Here is a 23410-nt window from a genome sequence, read left to right as displayed (position 1 = left end):
GGGTCACGTGGCCAGCGTGACATCGCTGCTCTGGCCAGAGCCAGAGCCAGAGCCAGAGCCGCACACGGAAACGCCGTTTACCTTCCCCGCTGGTAAGCGGTCCCTATTTATCTACTTGCACCCGGAGGTGCTTTCGAACTGCTAGGTTGGCAGGCGCTGGGACCGAGCAGCGGGAGCGCACCCCGCCGCAGGGATTCGAACCGCCGACCTTTCGATCGGCAAGTCCTAGGCGCTGAGGCTTTAACCCACAGCGCCACCTGCTGTTATTTCTTGTTATTTCTTGTTATTAAACATTTAATACTAGCGTCAAGGAATGCCCTCCCATCAACACACAATCCAGTGCCTGTTTACTCAGAGGTAAGCCCCACTACATTCAATGAAGGTTATAGCCTTACAATATAATCCTGTACATCTCTACTCAGAAAAAAGCCCCATTGAATTCAGGCAAGAGGGTATAGAATCACTGACTATATTATTCAAGGCATGATTACTAGAAGTAGATTCCACTGAATTCCATGAAATCCAGCGCCTAGCACAGCCTTAATCACTCTATTCAGTTAATTATCATAGCCCTAAGTTCTGTTCCCACTACTTTAGTATTCTGCTTTGTGAAACTTCATTGTTAATGGATATACATCTCTGGCCATTAATTAAATTTATGTATATATTATGTTGTGGGCATAGTTGGAAATCTGCTGGTACAATTTCAGTATCTCTCTTGAGTTCAATAAAACCATTCACAACTTATCAAAAGAGAAAATGGAACAAAAAGGCATAGGTTGCAACTCAGTGAATTAAATTATGGAGCCTTAAGCTCAGTGATCTCCCTGGAAAAGACCCCGATGTTGGGAAAGATGGAGGGCACAAGGAGAAGGGGACAACAGAGGACGAGATGGTTGGACAGTGTTCTCAAAGCTACCAGCATGAGTTTGACCAAACTGTGGGAGACAGTGGAAGACAGGAGTGCCTGGCGTGCTCTGGTCCATGGGGTCACGAAGAGTCGGAAACGACTAAACAACAACAAAAACGCTCAGTGATAGAGCATCTGCTTTGCATGCCTATGTTCCAGGTTGAATCCACAATGGCATCTCCAGTAGGGCTGGGAATGCCCCCTGCCTGGAATCCTGGAGAAGGCACTGCCAGTCACTGCAGAAGATAATACTGAGCTACATAGAAGAAAGGTTTGGCCTAGTATGAAGGCAGCTTTCTATGTGTCTAGCCATAGAATTCTATTGTGATGCATCTGGCAGTGTGGACTCTGTGGCCTATGAAAAACTTGCTGCTGTTTTGCAGCAGTCCCTCACCACAGCGATGTGACTCCCTTCCTCCTTATTTGTGTTATTCTCAACTCTAACGGCATCAGGTAACATCTAGCAAAATAAACTTTCATGCCTGATTTGTTGGGAGTATTAAGTGGGGAACATCAAGTCTGAGGTGGGGAACCTCAGGCCTGGGGGATAAATGTGGCCCTCCGATCCTTTCTATATAGCCCTCTGGACTCCCCAGAACACACCCACTCCCTCTGTGCCACATGTTTCTCTAGCCCTCCCTCATACCCTCCCTTTTTTTGTGGGTTTTTGGCTGGGATGGGTCCTTGAACCCTGATAATGCCTCTTGGATGCCTGGATGGAGGATAAAGAAAGATGGTGGTGTGTGTGTGTGTGTGTGTGTGTGTGTGTGTGTGTGTGTAGAGAGAAAACATAACTATTGGAATTGCATCTTTAGTCTGGCATGCTGCCTTCTCATCCTGGTCCTAAAAACCTCAGTGATACACCAAATGAAAACAAAAAACTAAAATACATATTTACCTGTTGTTTAAGTTTCTTGGTGGAATGATAGTCAATCAGAGCCACCGATAAAGGGACTGTTGCTTCACTGCTGATGAGGGCAAAGAGCACCCCAGTATCTGTGGCTGGTCGAATCAGAATATTTACTTTTACTTCCCATTGCTTCACTGTTTCATTGGTGTCAAGTGGTTGGGCTACAGAAAGAAAAACAGAACTTAGGTACATAAAAGTTTCAAATAGTCAAGCACAGATAAGATTTCCTCGTCTGAGGGGGGGACGGGACAGATAGCTACATATTATTAAATCACCAGTATAAAGGAGAGTGCCTTTCCATACGAAACTATTTTAACTGCTCTGTTTCATCCATCTTACAGAAAGTGCTATGGCCCTGTAGATTGCTTGAAGCCAAGGTTAAGCTTTTTAATCAACAGGGAGACTTCTGATTGGCAGAGGCTATCAACCCGCAGTACTTGGGGATCCTTCAATGTGAGTCATCCAGCTTCTGCATCAGCCGTGAGCTTTAGGAAGTAATTGAGTGATCTGATATCAACGAACCCAAGAGGAAAACAAGATGACTTTCACAAAACTCACAGCAATATAAATGTATAAATAGAACATGGTCCACATGACCTAATTGTAGCCCCAGGTTCTGTTCTCACTTATTTCAGTGTTATGCTTTGTGAATGGATACCAAACTAGCACAATTTGTTTTGTTTTTTAAAATGTCAGTTATTAAACTGGGAGCAGAACGCCTTTTGCAGGGCTATTACTTGCGGCACATTTTAATCTTCCTTGTTGTTGTGGCACAATTCACCATGGAAAATTTGTGGTGCTCACTGCTGATAATTCCTGCTATAAAGTGTCATGGGGACAGGATGAGTCAAATCACCGAGCACACCTGGGATTGTGGGAAGCAGTCTGACTGATACCTGTCTGCATGTACAACAAAGGAGAGATAGATCAGGCATCTGGCTTGGAAATAGGTCAATATCACAAAGATTCACCAGTATGTTTTATAACCCCAAAGGAAGGGACTTCTCTGGATAATAAATAATAATAATAATAATCTGTCAACTGATCATCTATCCTCTATAAAATATTAGCTTGTTAATTTCCTTAATAGGGCATCTGGTGCCCATTTTTTTTAAAAAAAAAAACCTGGCTGAAAAATGTATTACAGTAATAGCTTTTTATTTATTTTTATTTGAATTCCTATCCCATCCTTGCTTTCAAAAGAGCCTAGGGGGTTGATGGCATATGTATACAATATATTGAATTAACTTTTTTTTGTACTTTGCATTGCTAAATTTAGGGAGGAGAATTTAAAACAACCTATTTAAAGATGCAACTACTACACAGAAAGAAATGATCCCGAACAACAATTATATATTTTAAACTGCTTTTTAAAGCCTTTTATGTCTTTCTTTCTATCTATCCATGCACACAAGTATTTATGCATGCATATATTAACATCTGGTTTTAAATGCCAAGGTTTCGCTTGACCCATTAATTTTAGATTGTCTTTTTGGGTATGCACTTCCACATTAAACTTTCTTCTTGTGAGTAACATTGAAATAACACAGTATAGTATATGTTCAGGGAGCAAATGCCAAGTTCAATCTTGGCTGAAACAGATGTGTATGTAAATCACCTTCCTAAAGGCATCTACTGTGTTCAGTCTGTGCAGGATTATTAGTCTCAACTCAGCACATGTCACTGAGAAGGTGACCACATCGACTCTCAGTTTAATCAACACTGCCAGAGGGCCAGAAATGACCCTCACCATTGCATTTTAACCCATAGGGAATGTTTCACCAGATAACAAATCATGGAAGGCTTTGACCTGACCAACAAAAGTCCGAAGTGAAATATAAAAACAAACTGTGAAGTGCAAGCAGCAAAAAGTAAAGCAGAGTTTTCTATATTGTGCGGGGTTTAATATACCTAACATTTTTTCTCTTTTACTACTTGAACCTCTATTTCAGGTTGAGCTTTTTTTATGAAGAGGATATGGCAATTTTAAGACCGCACTCCTCAACTGATTCTCTTTCTCTGCAAAATTTATATGCGTATTTTCTGCAGCATAATACTACCAGACACTTACCATAGCTGAAATTAAACACAGCAAAACCATTGCCAGGGTAGAAGGAGCCTCTTCCTGCAACCGCAAAGCACTGCATCTTATCATTCACTCTCACTGTCTCTTGGATGGTCATATCCTCGCCATTCAGCCAATTCCAGCCCCTCATGCACCCGTCCATTCGTGGGTTAATCTAACAAGATTAAGTGCATGGCTTTACTTTCAGTTTTTTGCTGAATTTGTAATGAGGGATATGGGTTAAAAACATTTTATAAATTATTTTTTAAAGACTTGAATACCTCTCTTAAATATAAATATTTCCAAGGTAGGGCACAGAAAAGCAATAAATTCATAAAGTAACAGCAAATCCAAAAAGTCAGGTTATGTCTTTCAAAGATACTGAGATGGCCTTATGTTAAAATGAATCATTATATAAATCTGTGCTACAGCCGCACTAGGAACACTGTGTACAATCCATGTCAACCTATCTCAAACAGGGTATCACAGTAATGGAAAAAATTATGGCAGCTTCCCTATGATAAAAGGCTAAAACACAAGAGGCTTTTTAGTTTAGGAGGGAAAGACAATGAGGAGAGGGGCTAATAGATGTTTGTAGACGTTAATGGGAATTCATCCCTTACTGAACACTGACATCTGGAGGGCACCAAGTTGGGGAAAGGCTAATCCATAAAGGAGGACTCCACTGTCCTGAACACCTGAGCCCAGGAATACCCACAACACAACATACAAAATCAAAAAGAGAATTGGAACATTTTATCTTATGAGAGAAATTGGGCATCTCATCACAGCTTAAATACAAATTCAATAAGAATGCCAGAAACCAAATGAATTTGATTCAGAGTCTGGATCTGACCTATGGGCTGCCAGCTGACCACCTCACACCAGTGGATTACTCCCTATATATACTTAACAGTAGTACTTACAGGCTGGACAAGATCTTTAGTCTTAAAAGGAACACCTCCCACTGTTAGGTTCAGCTGATAAAGTCCTCTGTCCAGAGTAAACAAATCTCCTGAGACAGCTATCTTCATAACTGCATCCTTATTGACTTTTATAACCAAACTTCTCTCCAGCTCTTCCACAGATATCTGAAGGAGAGGGGGGGGGGGAGAGAGAGAGAGATACAAACAGGTTCAGAAGTTTGGTTTAGTTCAGAAGTTTAGTACCTGCATGATACAAAAGGCATCCACAAAAGAGGGAGCTAACATCACAGCATCAGGTAGTAACAAAGCATTCTTGTCTCTCCAGAAATTTAGGACAGAGTTCACATAGCTATGATCAAGCCTCCTTTGGCTTTTCATGTACAACAAGCAAGCCCAATTTATGTGCAAAAGTGAAGGCAGTATTACAGAATGCTATGGCAGTTTTATATTTGCATCTTGACTATGATGCAAAGGAAGAAGACCATATAGTTCGTAGTTTCCAACACTATTGCAAGGTAAGTCCTGAATCCCTTTACCCTGGGAACCAGCCCCATCCTCTGCACCTGAGAGAGTACAATGGGTTATGGAGGCAGAGTGCTGTGTCATATCTTATAGGAAGGTATGCACCATGTAGTCTTGCACCATGTAGGAGCTGTGGCATGTGTGAGGAATATGGCTTCTCCTTTAGGATGAAATCCTGTTTGATGGCCATCTGATTGCTCCAGTGCATTCCTTTGATTTCTCTGCCACAGCACAAGATCCCTGCTTTGCTGCTGCCCTCAAATAGGAAAACAAACCATGGAATGGCAGGCTTAGTGTTAAGTCTGAACCAATGGTTCAGGCTTGTTTCTTTCCAGACAAACCATGATCTGAATCCAAGATTTGTTCTTGACTTCCTGAGAATGGTTTGTTTGGGAGAAACAAATCACATGTGCTGGTTCAAGCGTAAGCACCAAGGCAGCTGCAGCAAGGTGGTTTCCCTGTTTGGCTAACAAAGAAGCAAAGTGGAAATGTTCAGCCTGCATGTACCAGGAAGCAGCCCATGTAGAAGCTTGCTTTCTTATTGATTTCCTGCCTTATCTCCCAAAGGAGCCCAAGCGGCAAACACCAGACTATGTTACACAGGAATGAGGATCATATGAAACATGGCAAGTGGAGATGGTAACATTTTTAAAGACACACACACAATGGGAAGAAGGGGAGGGGACACCTGAAGGACTGCATAACTCCAAAATGTTTTAAAAGGGAAAGGCGTTTGGAGAAAGACCTCAAACTCACAAATACAGTAGTTTTAGGGGAAGCTTTGGGAGCAATCCAAGTCAACGAATTCTAGCTGGATGAATGCAACCGACTGCCAAGAACTGTTCCTTTTTCTTCTAACAGCATATAGGTAGATATTTACAAATTTGCTCTGGCTTTTTATTTTTGTTCTTAACACCTGATCCTATTTACCAAAAAACCCCAAGAAGATATACCAAGCCTCATGGGCATCAACATTTATACATCACTTGTGGAATTTTTTGCTTGATCATTTTTATGCAGAACTATGAGGAAGAACATGAATTACAAGTCATCAAGTACAACAGTGCAACTAAAGGAACAATTTTTGGCAGAGTAAAGAAGATTAACAGGGATTAAAACTACTTCCTAGTCTATCAGAAAAGCTCTTGCAATTACATCAAATTACAAAATAATTGCATTTGCCAGTCCACATTTCTTCCATCCAATACTAAAAGCACCAGATTCTACACACACAACCACAATGATATCATACAAATTCATCGCTTTACCAATCAATGCAGTAAAAATCTGGAATTAATTTTGATAAATGCAATGTTTTCTTTTTTGGTTTTGTAGGCTGGCATTACTTTACCGTGAGGTTTTTTTGGTCAAGATGTTCATTATGTAACCCAGAAATTCTGGTTTTACTGCTGCAGCTGACAAGCCTGTGCATGTTAGCTGCATTACAGTAAGTCTAAACTATTTATAAACAAAAAACATTTAACTAATCCATCATTTTACATACGTGAGAGCACTCTATACTGTTAAGGTATTATTCTCCCCCCCCCCCCCCCCGCTATTTTGGACCAGATTTAATTAACTGGTCCTGCTAGTTGAAGCCCGTGCAAGCACATCCACTAGAGCAGTAAGGCTTCCTCCCCTTTTCCTCCTGGTCCTTTGGTTCTGGGCAGCATTGGGAAAACCCCTAGAACTGCATGCAGAGGGGAGTAGAGAGATGGTTCTGCTGGGCAAGCAGAAATCTTGCACTGATAGAACATTTCTAACAGCATGGTGATGAATTCCTCCTATAATGCATGCACACAAACAAACTATATTCAGTTTGCTCCACTGAATAGAGGAAACTGTTTGTTTTGATGGTAGTTCAGGAACTGAACCAGACATGAATGGGCGTAACTGGAATTATGAGGAAAGCACTGCAAAGGATGTGTTTTATCCATTAGTTCCTTAACAAATAAGGAGTCTCTCTCTCTTGCACACAATAATATTCAAGAATACTTCCATTTTTTTTTTTTAAAGCAATGCTTTTAGTATTTCTTAAAGTGTCCTTTAGGGGTTAGCAATTGACATCATGTTATAGAAAAACAAAACGATACTCTGCATTAAAATATTAAGTGTCAGAATTCATCATTTGAGAAATACAGAGAGCTCTAAATAAACAGTTGGGAGGTGTGGGATTTAAAGAGTTATAAGGCATGAGAACAGCAGCCTGTACTATACCCACTGTCTGCCACATTCCATGGTTGATCATTGGTCCACTGCTGGTCACACGGCCTATTCCATTGTACTTCAGTTGCAACTCTAGCCGTCCATTGCGCAAAGCCAAGACAATCCACGTACTGTCTCGATGGCCTCCAGCAAAGAAAAGGATGCCTTCAGGATCAAAGGTTCTAAAGTCGAATTCAGCCACAAGTCTGACCACAAGGATACAAGAAATAAAAATCAGTTATTTATGCAGTGTTTCAGGAAGCAGGAAACATAGTGTGCTTTCCATCTAAGTGATTCATTTCAGAGATGCAGGTACTGACTATAAAGGATATATAATCACATTGTCAATGACAGCTGCCATTTGTAAGTGCACACACATACAAGAGTGCAGACATCATCCAAAGGCATGCCAAGAAATGGTAGGGGTTTGTCCACTTAGGTGACAAACATGACTGCAGAATCCTATAGTACCTTAAAGATAGGGATAGGGAAATCTGTTGTCCTCCAGGTATTACTGGACTCCAACTCCCATCAATCTTATGCAGTATCGCCGATAGTCAGGTATGTGGAATCTTTAGTCCAGAAATATCTGAGAAGCCACAGGCTCCCCATGTCTGCTTATGAACACTATGTTATTGTGACATGGGACTGCAAGTGTCATGACTGCTGCCTACAAAAGACCATACAGTCATATCTCATGTTACGTTTGCTTTCAATTTGCATCCTGCGGTGACCCGGAACTACCAGAAAGGGTTACTTCCGGGCTTTGCCGCTCACGCATGCACAGACGCGCAAAAGACGTCACACACATGCGCAGAAGCGGCGAATCACAACCCATACACACACATGGTGCGTTCTGCTCATGTTGCAAATGGGGCTCTGGAACGGATCCTGTTCGCAACCAGAGGTACCACTGTACTATCTGTCTGTAGCCACAAATACTTTTCTAGAATTCAGTCTACAATAGTGACAGCAAGTTATTGATCATAGAAAGATAATCTGTTTTAACCCATACCTATCCCTCAGTTTAGCATGTGTTTAGAAAAGACCTTTCCTCTTTAATTAAAAATGGATTCTCACCGCGTTGGTTGTTTTCTTTTAAAACGTAGTCTGATAACAGGTGTGCCACTAAACATTCTTCCAAGATAGAGGGATTTAACGCTTTTTGCAGCAGCGAAAGATACACAGGGCAAAATGTCCTGCAGGAAGAAAAGCAAATCACACATATACAGACATAAAACTTTAAGACAAGGTTTAGAAACAGTGATTTTCTTTGATTTCTTTTATCTTCAAAACACTGATAATTCATTGCCACTGCAACTGTCCAATAGTAACCAGGGGACTACAGTCACACAGGTGGAATCTACACACATATAAAAAACGCTGTGAAAATACTTTTTAAAAAAACATTTTGAAAAATATATTGAATTTGCCATAGTTCACCATTGCTATCTAGTGTAACATTTGTATATCACACTTTACAACACACCTAAAACGTTTTATCTGCAACTGTATAGCTGAGTCCACTCCCAACAATCCCTCCTCATTCCAGTTAGCAACTGCAGATTAAGCGGTCACCTACTTCCACACTGAGTTTGGGCATAGAAATGTATGTTTAGACACAGCTAAAGAAGAATAAGTTGATTATGATGCAGCTCAGTGAGCGGGCACAAGCAGATGGTCCCAGGTTCAAACCCTGGCATGTCCGGTGAAAACCCTGGAGAGCTGCTCTCAAGCAGAATAGACAATTATAAGCTAGATAAACAAACAGCATGCCCTGAAAAAAGGCAGCTTCCTATGTTCCTATTTAATATTTCCTTTTGAGAACTAAGGGGAGGGAGGAGAAAGCAGGCAACAAATACCAAGTTAATTACATTCCTGGAACTGAAATCCACCGTAGGCACACACTGTTTTTGAAGTTATGCTGGTCTTTTAATGGGTTTGCCTCCAGTCTTAGGGAGTCTGAGCCAGTTGGACTATTCCCCTTTGTAAAGAGTTGTTTCAAAGCTTTGGGACTGCATTCTTTCATTCTTATCTCGTTGAACAGAAGTAAGAAAGCTACCTCACAGGTGTTCATGTTCTTGGAAAGTTTTACTCCACCTCTTCCATTGCAGTGGCAGCTGTAACTTCCTGGCAAATTGACGCATGCTTGCTCGCAATATTTCTGTTCACACTCGTCCACATCTATACTCCAGCAACAATGGAGAAAGCAGAGACGCAGATTCTTACATTCCTTTTTAATATGCTAGGCTTAAAAACAACAATAACAACTGTTGTCCAAAAGTAATATCTAGCATGTCTTATTCCCTCTGGGGCAGGTGGAGGGGAACATAGGGCACCTCAAGGTGTTCTGCTTTAATATCATCAATAATTTCATATATGACAGACAGCATTTTGGGGGGGACTCTGGAGTTGCAATGAGTATTACAATTCTGAATGGAGTCAAGGGTCTGGTGGATTGCGAAAGGACAATTTGGGGCGGTGACAAAGTGGGTGATCTGGTGCCTATAAAGCCAACACTCCCTCTTCTTCCCCAATTTTGTTGACAGTTGTTCACCTGTTAGGGGTATGCCATTGTCATAGAAGTCCCTAATTCTATATAATCTCACACTTCTCCAATGAATCATTTGGTTGGGTCCTGCCTGTATTGTAAAATTGTGGATGAATCATAAAGGGATCAGAGGCGAGACTGGGGATACTAATTTTGAGATCCAGGAATGAAAGCCACACTCCAAGATCAGTGCTAAAAAATGGGTTAGTGAAAGCATAGAAAGCATAGCCAGGATGCTAATATGATTCAGTTTGTCCTATTCCATGTCTATCTACTGATCTCTGAAATTGCGTAGTATGTTTATGACATTATGCAAAAGGGATTGCTTCATAATACCAAGTTCTCCCTAGTCACCCTAGTTCCACCCTAGTGGAAGGTGTTCCACTGAGATTGCTGAAAAAATTTTGGGATAAAATTGGTTGTTAATATTGTCCACCAGGGGAACCTTCCAAGACTCATTGTTGGTTATGTATTGGCATTCTGCAAGGGGAAGACTCAGAATACTGCATCTTTAGGGGTATTATGAGGCAACCTGTTTGCAGCATTATCAGTGCTGAATGGTCGCTATCCAAAGAAAAGACCATGGCCACAATGTCTCATGCATGCTTAATTCAAGTAAACAAATGAGGCCAAATTTTTTGATGATGCTAAAAAATATTCAAAAGATAGCAGCTCTCTAGAACAAGGGTTCCCAAACTGTAGTTTACGGACCACGGATTCATACAGGTGGTACACAGCACTGTCCACATTACATATTCACATGGATTTTAAACTGTATTTCAATTGTCTTTTATTTCTTATATTACATTTTATTATATTAGTTTGAATTCTTTGGAATGCAAACTGTAATATAAAAAATGCAACATATGAAATAAAAGAAGCAATACAAAGAGAATTAAAATCATACCACATCTTGCACCCCACATTATAATTGCTACAAAGCGCAAAAAATCTTTAAAAGGTTCAACAAGACCACCAGAAATTTTCAAGTGGTCAAGGGTGAGGGAGGAATTTGGGAATCACTGCCCTAAAGACTTAAAAATAACTATCGAGGCGGGGGGGTGGGCAGGGGGCAATCTATCAAGCCTCAGAATTATCTTTGTGGAATTAATTCCATCTACTAACCTTCACAAACCTTTCTGACATCATCATAAACATAGCCATCATCACAGACACATGAATAAGAGCTGATCACGTTTTTACACTGAGCTTCTCCACAGATACCTGGTGATACTGTGCATTCATCTATATCTGAAAAGGAACAAAAACCAACAGCAATAATCAGAATGTCAACATTCTTTCAATGCCTATCGTTCCCAAGTTCCATCTTGGTCCAGAGTCAATTCTCATTCCATTGTTACAACTAAATAATAGAAGTAGGAAATGACTTCAGTCTTCCCAGAAACCAGAAGCTGCTGTTTTGTAAGCCGTATAGCACCTTGGGTAAAATGCTACCACATTATTGAGAGAGGAAACATCGAAAAAAATCACAGGAAAAATGTGACAGCAATATAAAGTAAGGTCAGAATTTGTGGGACAAAAAGGATCACAGAATTAGGAAATGACAAACTGTTTGTTTTGCTGAGGAAAAAATGAAAACATATTTTCAAAGCCTTTTCAATCCAGTAAAAAAAAAAACCACACACACACACACACACACGGGAGGATGCTTCTGCATGTGATTCCATTGATGGAATCATGCGCACAGATCTTGAGCAGATTCATATCCAAATTCACTATTGCATACTAATGTGAACGAGAACATGAAGCATATATGACCTTTGTTTGCAAAGCAGGGTGTGAAAAAATGATGTCACCTGCACCCCCTTCCACTCTCTTGGTCTGGATTTTAAAATGTGTGTTTAATAGAGCTGATCCTGGAACTGCAGAGCCCCAGCTAGCGTGGTCAATGGCCAGGGATGGTGGGAGTTGTAGTTTGGCAACAACTAGAAGGCACCAAGTGAAACTTACGCTATAGGACAACCTTCCCCAACCTAGTACCTCCAGATATTTTGGGCTACAAATCCCAGTAGCTTGAGCCACCATGTCCAAGAGTAAGGGTTGATGGGAATTGTAGATATATGTGTGCATGTGTGTGCTTATCTATCTGATAGGCACCAGGTTAGAAAGGCTGCCAAAAGAGAATGGGTACGGGGCAGGGTTTTTCCCGTATGGAGACTACAACAGCATTACTCTGTTGAAAAGACAGAAGTCTTACATAGTTTACTAAAAACACAGGCAGGAAAGAAACCCCCAGTCTTACAGCTACTTAGCCACTGTTCACTATTTCTTGAATAAGTCTGAGGAAGATTCTCACCAAATATTGTTGAAATATTCATACATTTCCAAACTCAACTCTATTTCATGAGCTAATGCAATGCAATATATAGAAAAACTTTAAAAATCCACACTTCACAAGGTACTATTTTTCAGAGTCAAAGTAGGCTGGTTAGCTGGGGCACACTGGGACAACCCAACATGCAAATCCTTTGTGAATCACCACTTTGCTATGGTGTTGGACAGTTCTGTGGTATAACTACAGACATGCCTAGACATGCACACTTGGCTTTTCGTACTGGAATCTTAAGCCATAGTTGTAAGAAACTAAGAAGTATTAGCAACAGTTCAATTTAGCCGTCAGTGGCAACATGCTAATAAAGAGAATGGAGTGTCCTGTGGCACCAAGACTGGTAAATGTATTGTTGATTTGTCTTTCATGGATTAGAACCCATTTTATCAGATGCAAAAGAGTTCACTTGAACAGCTTGTGCAGAATAAAACTGTCTTTAAAAAAATATTCAAAAGTTAGAATACAGTTACAATACAATACATTTTCAATCAATATATCCCCTCCCCTGTCTTATCTCACCACCTTCCCCCACTCTCCCTATTTTTACTACGACAGGCCAACACGGTTGTGCCTCTCAGGAGCAATCGTCATATAACGTTGATGTTATCGAGCTTTCACTCATTCCAATGGTGTTTGTGCAGTAGGCTTCTGGAAAAGCACTGGAGTCATGACTAACAACAAAATGAAATAATAATAGCCCCATAGTATGTAAGGGTGTGGGATGTTAGCATCCAAAATGCACATCACATGTAAAGGGTTAATTGTAAGAGCTGTAGAACTCTGTGATGTCATACGCTCTGTGGCAGTTATGGCAGTTGGTTCAGTTATGGCAGTTACTTGAACAGTCTTTAACTGTTACAGCAGCTATGCTATGTTGTGCTGCTTTCTGCCTCGGAGTAGAATAGTCTGTAACAGTTTATGCACAACTACACTAAGTAAAAGTTATTCGTTCTTTAAAATTTAAGGGTCTTGTGTAGTTTTTACAGGAGGGAACAAATTAAAGGGTCAAACAACCCAGGGCTGTCTTCTGCAAAACTCTGCTAAATGTTCAATTCCCACAAAAGGGAGCTTAAATCATTGGGGCAGTTCAGATGTAACACATGCTTCCTCCTCTTCTACTTGCTTCCTTGCTCCTGGCATTCATCCTTTCCTGGTTTGATGCAAATCCTAGTTTGGCATTTCTTCTGAATCAGCAAACTATCAGTTTGCTTTAAATCAGCAAAGGAGTGAATGAACCAACATGCATGAAGAAGTTCGTGTAAGTGGTTTAAGCTTTACTCTGTACTCACATCTTACCTTTGCAACTTTTATTGTCATCCATGAGTTCAAACCCATTATTACAAGCACAGCGATAGCTGCCAAGCGTGTTGTAACAGATATGTCTACAGCCACCATTTTGCTCGGCACATTCATTAATATCTGGAAATAAGAAAGAATAAATATTGGGTGTATTCACTTTGGTGCTGCAAACACAGTAGATGGCTGTTTTCAAACTTCACTGTCATGTGGGAAAGGGGGTTTTTCAGCAGAAAAGTTGGAGTGCATGAGAGGGGAGGGTAAACTTATCCCACCCCAGCTGTAGACACTCATCTCCAAAACTCACCCTGCACCATAGAAAAAAGCCTCCTTTTGGTGTCCATGAAAGGTTGTTTTCAAGCCCAATTTCTGTGCAGGGTAAGGAGAAGCCACGGGGACTGCATCTGTCACATGGGAGATGGATTCACTACCCCTGATTTACACCAACTGGCAGCAACTCTCAAGGATTTCAGAGTGGAGTCTTTTCCACCACTACCTACAGATGCTAGCACATTTCCAAGCATGATTCAAAGTGTAGGTGCTGACCTTTAAAGCCCTAAACAGCTTTGGCCCAGTATAGCTGAAGGAGCATTTCAACCCTCATCGTTCAGCCTGGACACTGAGATTCCACTCCGAGGGCCTTCTGGCAGTTCCCTCATTGCGAGAAGTGAGGTTACAGGGAACCAGGCAAAGGGCCTTCTTGGTAGTGGCGCCCACTCTGTGGAACGCCCTCCCACCAGATGCCAAGGAAATTGACAACTGCACCTGACTTTTAGAAGACATCTGAAGGCAGTCCTGTTTAGGGAAACTTTAAATGTCTGATGTTTTAGTATGTTTGATGTTTAAATTTGCTGAAAGCCGCCCAGAGTGGCTGGGCCAACCCAGTCAGGTGGGTAGCATATAAATAAATAAATTAGTAGTAGTAGTAGTACTGACCCTGGGAAGGTTTGCATGCAAAGCATCTGCACTGAGCTGCAACCATTCCCCATCTCATTATCCTCATCGTGAACACACAGCCACAAGCAGCACAAAACAAGACTTACCTTCATTGCATCTTTCTCCTTGCCAGCCTGGTCTGCAGCGGCAAAGGAATCCGCCTTTCAAGTCGTCACATGTTTTCGTACCGTCTTTATGACACGGACTAGGCAAACACTGATTTGGCAAATCTGGGGATGGAGGGAAGGGTTGAAAAAACACACCACATAAAACTTTTACCCTGGAATCAAATTATTTAAGACAATATTGCTATTACCATTCAAACAAATTCTGGAGGTGGCAAATGCACTGTTTGCCTCTATAAACAAAAACTGATGGAGAAAGGAGGCAGTTATTAGCATTGTTTTGTAAAGAAAGATGGCAGCACTGCATTGCCACAAGACACTGTTTTTTAGGCCAGAGGTTTTCAACCTTTTGGAGTCCACGGTTCATTTGACCAACTGCATACTTTCTGCAGCACCCCTGTGGGGCTCAGGAGCCCAGTTATGTCACCCCTTGCCTGCAGAGCTGGCAGCATCTCACCCTTTTTCAAACACCCTCCCTTGTGGAGGGTTTCCTCAGCCTCCTCTCCCCTCTCCTTGGGAGTCCTCCCGGCAGCTGCCGCCACCATCCCGGTCTCTGAGCTTCCCTCCCTGCCCCACAGAGAGCTGCCTCCTTACCGTGCCTTACAGGGGCTGGGAATGAGATGCCCCCAGCCTTAGTGGCCCAGCGGAAAGTGGCCAGAGGTGAATGTGAGGCTAGTACCTTACTTTGGGAGGCAGCAGTGGGCACTGCTGGGCCTGCATGGTGGAAAGGCTCCCTTTCAGGACTGGGCACTCAGCTCCCTGGCAGGCATTGCACACAGCAAACACAAGAAAGACCCGCACAGTGCCTGTCTGCCTGGCCTCCTACTTGTCTGTCCATTCCCAAAAGCAAGGGCTGGCAGACTAGCTGGTTTGGCTCCCTCAACCACTTGCTTGCTTACTCCCAAGGCCACCTCAGCTCCTAGCAACCAGCACCCCCTGGCCAGTCCCAGAGGCACCATTCGCTTGGGAAGCTTGCAGCCAGGGCAGTTGCAACAACTGTGCAAGCCTTTAGGAGGCAGAGACGCGAGAGGGCATCAGAGGAAGAAGGGAAGGAAAGAGGGGAAGAGAGTAGCCCATGGCACCCGTAACCATCTTTTAAGGCACCCCAGGGTGCCATGGCACACTGGTTGAAAACCACTGTTCTAGGCAATTTGCTCAATTACAGAAAAGTTAATACACTTGCCAAGCTAAATGAATCATTGTCTTGGAGAGCTCACACTTTAAAGAAAAAATGTGGGAACCATTTACTTTGCCCATTCTGACTTGAAGTCATCATTCTGGAAGGAAAAACATTAACTGCAGAAATGGTATACAATTTATTAATAATAATTATATATGTTATGTCCTAAGCCTAACAAGACAGTGCTTCAGGAATTCTTCTTCTGGAGATAGTAACTTATCTTGAATTGCAGCAGAATGTTCTCTTGTAAGAAAGAGAGGAAAGAACGCTTAATTCTTAACGAGTGGCATGTGACTATCCTCTGCCAAAGGGAAGCATACCTATAATATTCGCTAAAATCTTGAAAGCCATAAACTGTACTGTTTGAAAACGTCTCCACAATAAGACTGTTAAACACTAAAACAAAAGAAGCCTTACTGAAAGGCAAAGACAATCCCCATCACAAAGTCTTCCAAGTATGTAATAGTAAGCAAGACCTTGAAGAAAGATAAAGTTGGAGGCAGGATACAGGAGCACTCCCAAACCGCACATTTGAGCTTTCTCTAATGAAGCCTTCGTGAATAATCACAGTCTCTCTAATCAGAGGAATGCAACTCTGCAGCCACAGGTCTGCACTGTAATGCAGCAAATACCTGTATCATCAAGATGCAGAAAAGACAGCAGAGCAGTGACATAACATGGTATTCAAATATTTCAGGTGAAATGTTGCTAATAGTGCTTACTTGTCTAAACCATTTGAGATATTCACAAAGTCATATTGAAAACAGCCAATGCAGCAAAACAGATCCCACAGACGCACACAAAAATCCTTTGGCTGCAGTAAAATTAAACCAAGCTAAGCTGCCACCTCCACTTTGCCAAGTCAGTACTCATTTGAAGAGTATTATGTTGTTTCCTGTTCAGTTGCACTTTACTCTCCTCTTAAAGTAAGTATCCCACATAAATCAGAAAGCCAGGAGTTCTATACTATTCTATCTTCTATGTATCTCTATGGCACAGGCATAGCAAGGAACCCTAACTTTTCCTCTTGACTAATTATCATGCCTACCACCTCCCATAATTCATTTCAGGCATAAATCTTACCATGGGTGAGATCTGTGTGTCAGCTATGCCAATGCTAAGAACAATAGGAGCAAAGGACAAGGGATTCTAATCATCTTTTTACTATGATGTCCACGCCAGTCCTCAGTCTGTCTCTTTTCCTTGTACTGTATAAATCTGTTAGCCAAGAATGCATGCTGCGAGGTTTCTTGTTTGTACCCCGTGAACTCAATATGTTGCCTTAGGCAGGCTTGCTATCTCTCAGGCACAGCATAAGCATTTCTAAGTAAGAGGTTCCCTGCCAGGATCTGAGAGACAACAGATTGCCTTAGGCAACCTAGCGAGTTCATAGCTTTACATACTCAGCTTTACAGGTTGTTGTTAAGATAAATGTTATGTGAAGCATTTTTCACACACAGGAAAAACACTGCAACTGTTCTATTCTTCTTCCCTCTCGCTCAGCAGATGGCATTCTTTAAACCATGCTTTCCATTTCTCGGTCACCACTCCCATTCTTAGCCTCATTTCCAAACAATATATGCCCCTGTTGTTGTCCTCTGAACAGAGACATTTTTTGCACATGGGCAGTGTTTGAAACTCCCATTGTTCTAGGTGCATTTTGCATCAGGGATTTCTGAGCTCTGGGTACAGTACTGCGCCTAAGATTTCAGATTAAAACTCCAGAGTGGAAGGAAGGAGGACCTTTTTCTGCCTCCCCACTTCCAGCTACTTTCTGAAGACTGTAGAAGAGACCCTCTGAAGAATATTAGGGGGGTGGGCAGGGAAAGGACTAGACCATGTGGTAAATGAACATAATATGTTCGCTGCAGTTCATTCATTTTCAGCTTCGTATTCTTGTTACAAAAACCCCCGCGCCTGGACAATCCGTTGCTGCACCCAAAAACTAGGTTTAAGGTGCCATTTAGCTCCTAGCTGTCATATCTCAGTTTCTAACACTGCACATAGCTAGTCAAAAAGTTAGCATGCTACAGGCCTTCCATATCCAATCATCTCACCTTTCTCTCACCTTCCAAAGGATTTCTTTTCACAATGCTTTGGATATCTTTGGTTTCACTGCTTCACTCTTACTTTCAACGGTGAAGGTGACCACCATATCAAGAGAGCTCATGCTCATTATCCCAGCCTCTCCAGCAATGTGTTTAATGCACTGCACTGACCTCACTGCCACCTCATTGTTCCCCATCCCAATATGCAGCAATGCCCTGAACTGCAGGACGGCTCATGGGAGTGTTTGGGTGCAGGGATACCAAAGAAGGATGTCAAAAACATCAGAGTGATCAAGTTCTAGTGCTTTATTAAGAGAAAGGTGTAGACTTACAGCAAATCAGCCTGCCAAGTCTCCCAGCCTTTACAAACACGGGACGGATACTGCAGCAAGGAGATGGCTTGCCCGCACCCAAGCAAATGTTCAAACATTCTTTATACACAAAGCAGTGTGTGCCACTTTGGCCAGGACTCACCATCACTTCACCTGGCCAGATGAGAGCATAGGTGGCAAAGAGCCACATCTTACAGATAGCTCTCCTTTCTGGGCTCAGAGCCCAGCACCCCAAGCCCACAGATATGGATAACATCAAAGCAAGCCAATTAGCTCATATCAAAGCAAGTGAATATAAGCATATATGACCTCATGGTTATAACTACTACCAGTTAATTGTGGGGTTATCTTGACTACCAAGATGGCACTAGCGGAGCTTCCGCAGCAGTTCACCTTTGGCTCAATACAAGCAGCAATTGCGTCAGGCAAATGGCGCAGCCCCCACCATGCCATCTGCCTAGCACACAAATAATTTGTTGATTTCTTTCATCACAATAGAAAAATAGAACCGAGTGCGTTCTATTTTTCCTTCCCATCTGAAGTATTAAGATGTATATATTTACAATGCTTGCCAACCTCTTCAATTAGAGCCAGGCACTCTGTCCCCCTAAGCACGTTACACTGTCACAAGGAAAACACTCTAGCAAAATAAAATAAAATTGCAGGTTGTAAAGATGGACAACAGTAGAAAACTGTCAGGAACCAAAAAGTTGTATTGAAAAATATGACTTTCAAGTCGTCTGGCCCCAAAATGGCAACTAGGCATTACGTTTTGGCGACTGTAACTCTGGTTAAAGGAGCCATTTGGCACCTAGCTTATATATCTGAGTTTCTAACACTAAGTAGGTGGTATGGTATGATTGTGATGGTATTTTTTTTAATGTAGAAGCTAACCACTTCTCATCACTTCCTCTTACTGTCCTCTCAGGCCCAAAAGCCCACCTGGCCACACATACAGTCTGGTTTCAGGTAGGCATAATAACCCAAGTCAACTAAGCTCTGCATCTGCCATATTACTCATCTACACTTTCCCCCTGGGCCCAATCCATGGTGGTAGATGGCAGTGGCAATGAATGGAGGAAGAGCTGTCATGGCTGCAGATACTAAATGGTGGCCACAAAAAAACCTGCAGCTGGAACTTTGTAGCACAACCACACGACTGAGCACTGATAGCAGAGAGGCTCTAAAATCACTGCAAAAAGGGTTATTCTCCATTGAATAAAAAGGGTTTTGTAGGCAGCAATTGCTGAGATTTTGCATATTAATCCCAGAATTAAGTTACAGCCACATCTGTTAACTTTTAGGTGAATCTTTCACAATGTTAATGGGTTCTGATCTTGAAAGATAAAGTGAAGCGTAGGCTGCATGTCATTTAGTGAAGTAGGCTGCATGTCATTTAGTGAAAGACTCCCTACGTTTGACAGGATTACATGGCCTGTTTGACCAGATTGTAATAAGACACTTAGGCTACAATTCTATATATCAGGGATAGAAAACCTGTGCCCTACAGGCTGGTTCTGGCTTCTCAATATCCACAGAAATTTGGCAATTTAACTTTTTAAAAAATCTTGCTTTGCTTATTTTGCTTGGATGCCCTCCACTGTGATGCTGGAGGGCCCAACAGCACTCCAATAATCAGAAGCCTCTCCCTCAACTTACCTTGCAACGGTGCCTCATCTCCATCCAGTGTAATGCCATTGCAAGAAGGTCAGCGAGTCCCTTCCTGTTTCTTAAGCCCCAAGACCTTCTTGCAATGGCATTACACTGGATGGAGACTAGGCACTGTTGCAAGGTAAGGTGATATTTGAATCACTATGGACTCCATTCAGCAAAATAGTTGTGCTATAGTGCAAGCACTCTTGGCTGCACCATTGAACTTCCGCTTGTTGTCCTCCTCAGGTCCAGTGCTAAACTGTGCGGAACTGAAAAATCAGAACTTAGAGGTTACCCAATAGTTCCTCATACTTAGACCACAGAAGAATGGGGGAAGGAGATGGAGAGAGGGGTTTTGGGGGTGGGTGGGAGGGAAGTTAGACTTATTCCTGTCACCTATCGCACAGTGTGGAATTTTGAAGTGCATGAACTTATCGTGACAGTCCCCATAGTCACCTCCCCAAAGAGACCTACACAGGTAGGTCTCTTGATCCATTCTTTTTTTTATATATATAAATATTTATTAAGATTTTTTTAAATACAAAATGCAAAAATGATAAACAATGTAACATATATCATAACACATTTTTCAAAACTTCTTTGGACTCCCTCACGTCTCCCACTCCCACTTACATCATTGTGAACTTTATCCAGCAATTTATCATCTTGTTTACATTCTTAAATCTCGTTCAATTAGTTTAATCTAATAATTCTCCAAAAGTTTTATATTTTCCTCAATCTCACTTATCATCAAATTCAAATCTAATTCAATGGTAGGCAGTTATTTATGATCTAGCATCCTTCTTAGCTTTCGACCAAATTACAATACTTTTGTAAATAAATCTTGAATTTCTTCCAGTCTTCTTCAACCCTCTCTTCTCCCAGGTCTCGAATTCTACCAGTCATCTCGGCCAGTTGCATATAGTCCATCAGCTGCATCTGCCACTCTTCCAGTGTGGGTAGATCTTGAGTTTTCCAGCTCTTAGCGATAAGTATCCTTGCTGCCGTTGTTGCATACATAAAAAATGTTCGGTCCTTCTTTAACACCTTCTGGCCGACAATGCCCAGAAGGAAGGCCTCTGGTTTCTTAGTGAAGGTATACTTAAATACCTTTTTCAACTCATTATATATCATTTCCCAGAAGGCCTTCACTCTAGGGCAAGTCCACCAGAGGTGAAAGAATGTTCCTTCATGTTCTTTACATTTCCAACATTTATTATCAGACAAATGGTATATTTTGGCAAGTTTAACTGGGGTCATGTACCATCTATATATCATTTTCATTACATTTTCCTTCAAAGCATTACATGCAGTGAAGTTCAGCCCAGTGGTCCACAAGCTTTCCCAGTCCTCAAACAAGATATTATGCCCAATATCCTGAGCCCACTTTATCATAACCGATTTAACCATTTCGTCTTGTGTATTCCATTTCAACAGCAAGTTATACATTCTTGATAATACCTTATTTTTTGGTTCTAACAATTCTGTTTCCAACTTCGATTTCTCCACCTGGAACCCTACCTTTTTGTCATTTTTAAAAACTTCTTTAATCTGAGCGTAATGTAACCAGTCTCGCACTTTATCCTTCATTTTCTCCAAACGCTGCAATTTCCAATTGTCTCCATCTTTTTCTAATATTTCCCAATATTTTGGCCATTTGGCCTCCATATTGGGTCTTTTTCGGGCCTTAGCTTCCAGAGGTGAAAGCCACCTCGGAGTTTTGTTTTCCAATAAGTCTTTGTATTTTGTCCAGACATTAAAAACTGCTTTCCTGACAATATGGTTCTTAAAGACCTTATTGATCTTAACCTTATCGTACCATAGGTATGCATGCCAACCAAAAGCATGGTCTCTTGATCCATTCTATCTATATACTACAAAGCAGCAAAACATGGTTTTATACCCAACTGTTATAGAAAGGTAAAAAAAAGGTAAAGGACCCCCGGATGGTTAAGTCCAGTCAAAGGCGACTATGGGGTTGCGGCGCTCATCTTGCTTCAGGCCAAGGAAGCCGGCGTTTGTCCACAGACAGATTTCTGGGTCATGTGGCCAGCATGACTAAGCCGCTACTGGTGCAACGGAACACCATGATGAGTGCCAAAGCGCATGGAAACACAGTTTACTTTCCCGCCACAGTGGCACCTATTTATCTACTTGCACTGGCATGCTTTCTGAACTGCTAGGTTGACAGCAGCTGGGACAGAGCAATGGGAGCTCACTCCATCATGGGTATTCGAACCGCCAACCTTCCGATCAGCAAGCCCAAGAGAGGGTCAGTGGTTTAGACCACAGTGCCACCCGCATTATAGCAAAGCGAGCTGGAAAAGTTGGTGCAGTGATTAGCATGCTGTGGAAATTTTTGTTCACTGGATAACACTGGGCCAGCTGATTCTAGCCTATCTCACAAAGGAATCATATGCAGGAAAGAGCCGTCGTCGAATCCTGGAAGATCTTACACAAGTGATGAAGCTTGCTCCAGCAGATGATGCCATCACTAATGACAAAAAAGTACCAGAGCTTCACTCCTTCATGTTCCTTCTCCACTATATCATTGCCCACCATAACCATGTTATTATGAAACGCAAATACTGGCAATATTTTATCCAATGGAGCAAAGTAGAAGTCTGATGGGAAGAATTACAAGGAGCATTGGGCAATATTCACATGGACTCGACTTGCTCTTCATCTAAGCCAACAACCAACAATACTGTATTCTTTTAGTAACATAGAAATATGAAAAATACTTACTATGCACACATGTATGGAAATTTGGATTTCTTGTATATGGTGACCCATACCTCCTAATACATCCTGAAGAACAAAAACAAACATTATCACTAAGCAAGTTGGCATATTAACTAACTTCTGATTTCCTGGTATTCTATTCAGCAAGTTTGCTTGTTTATTCTATTTAGACTACAACTGCCTTATTAGAAAAAACACAATTCAAATGCTATGAATGTTATTAATTTTGTCAAAATATATTGTTGCTTTGAAATGCAGATATCACAATGGTGCTATTAGGACCTGTGATTAATTTAGTTTGGGGGGAGGGGGAATCTGAAGAATTTACTCAAGACAGAATATAGTTTTCTCAGGATTCTAGTGTTTACATGTTCAACACAAATTTAATAGGGTAATAGTCAGATTTTGAAGGGTCACAATTCTCTGAATAATAGCCAGTCATTATAACTGTATTTCTTTGTAATTGTATGCAAATAAAATGTGCCTCTTTTTGATGTGAGATGATAAAGAGATGTGCTCTGTTACACGGCACATTTTGGGACAGATATTAACTGTGTCTAGAAAGTGACAACAAAATAGTACGAAGCAAAGGGTATCACTGCAACTCACCCAAATATCCCGGGTAAAAATAATCCTGTTGGAAAGAAAGAAGGGGA

The 23410-nt window shown here is 41.6% G+C and overlaps 1 protein-coding gene and 1 long non-coding RNA gene across 2 annotated transcripts in view; one reads left to right on the top strand and one right to left on the bottom strand.

Moving 5' to 3' along the window:
* GAS6 (growth arrest specific 6) overlaps positions 1-23410 on the bottom strand; it is a 49846-nt gene that overhangs the window by 6454 nt on the left and 19982 nt on the right. The window contains exons 3-13 of the mRNA XM_079972690.1: positions 23364-23388; positions 22758-22820; positions 14779-14901; positions 13736-13858; positions 11215-11340; positions 9601-9722; positions 8619-8737; positions 7555-7744; positions 4812-4976; positions 3892-4060; positions 1809-1981 (exon numbers count right to left, since the gene is read on the bottom strand). Of these exons, the coding sequence (XP_079828816.1) occupies positions 1809-1981; positions 3892-4060; positions 4812-4976; positions 7555-7744; positions 8619-8737; positions 9601-9722; positions 11215-11340; positions 13736-13858; positions 14779-14901; positions 22758-22820; positions 23364-23388 (1398 nt within the window). The remainder of the gene's footprint in view (positions 1-1808; positions 1982-3891; positions 4061-4811; positions 4977-7554; positions 7745-8618; positions 8738-9600; positions 9723-11214; positions 11341-13735; positions 13859-14778; positions 14902-22757; positions 22821-23363; positions 23389-23410) is intronic.
* Positions 11985-12486, top strand: LOC307214468. Its single transcript, XR_013838125.1, has 2 exons — positions 11985-12258; positions 12299-12486. It is a non-coding gene; the product is annotated as an uncharacterized lncRNA (long non-coding RNA).

This window comes from Podarcis cretensis (genome assembly GCF_951804945.1).
Source record: "Podarcis cretensis genome assembly, chromosome: 4".
Lineage (NCBI taxonomy): Eukaryota > Metazoa > Chordata > Lepidosauria > Squamata > Lacertidae > Podarcis > Podarcis cretensis.
The sequence above is the reverse complement of the archived record's forward strand: the minus strand, read 5'-3'. Positions and strand labels throughout refer to the sequence as shown.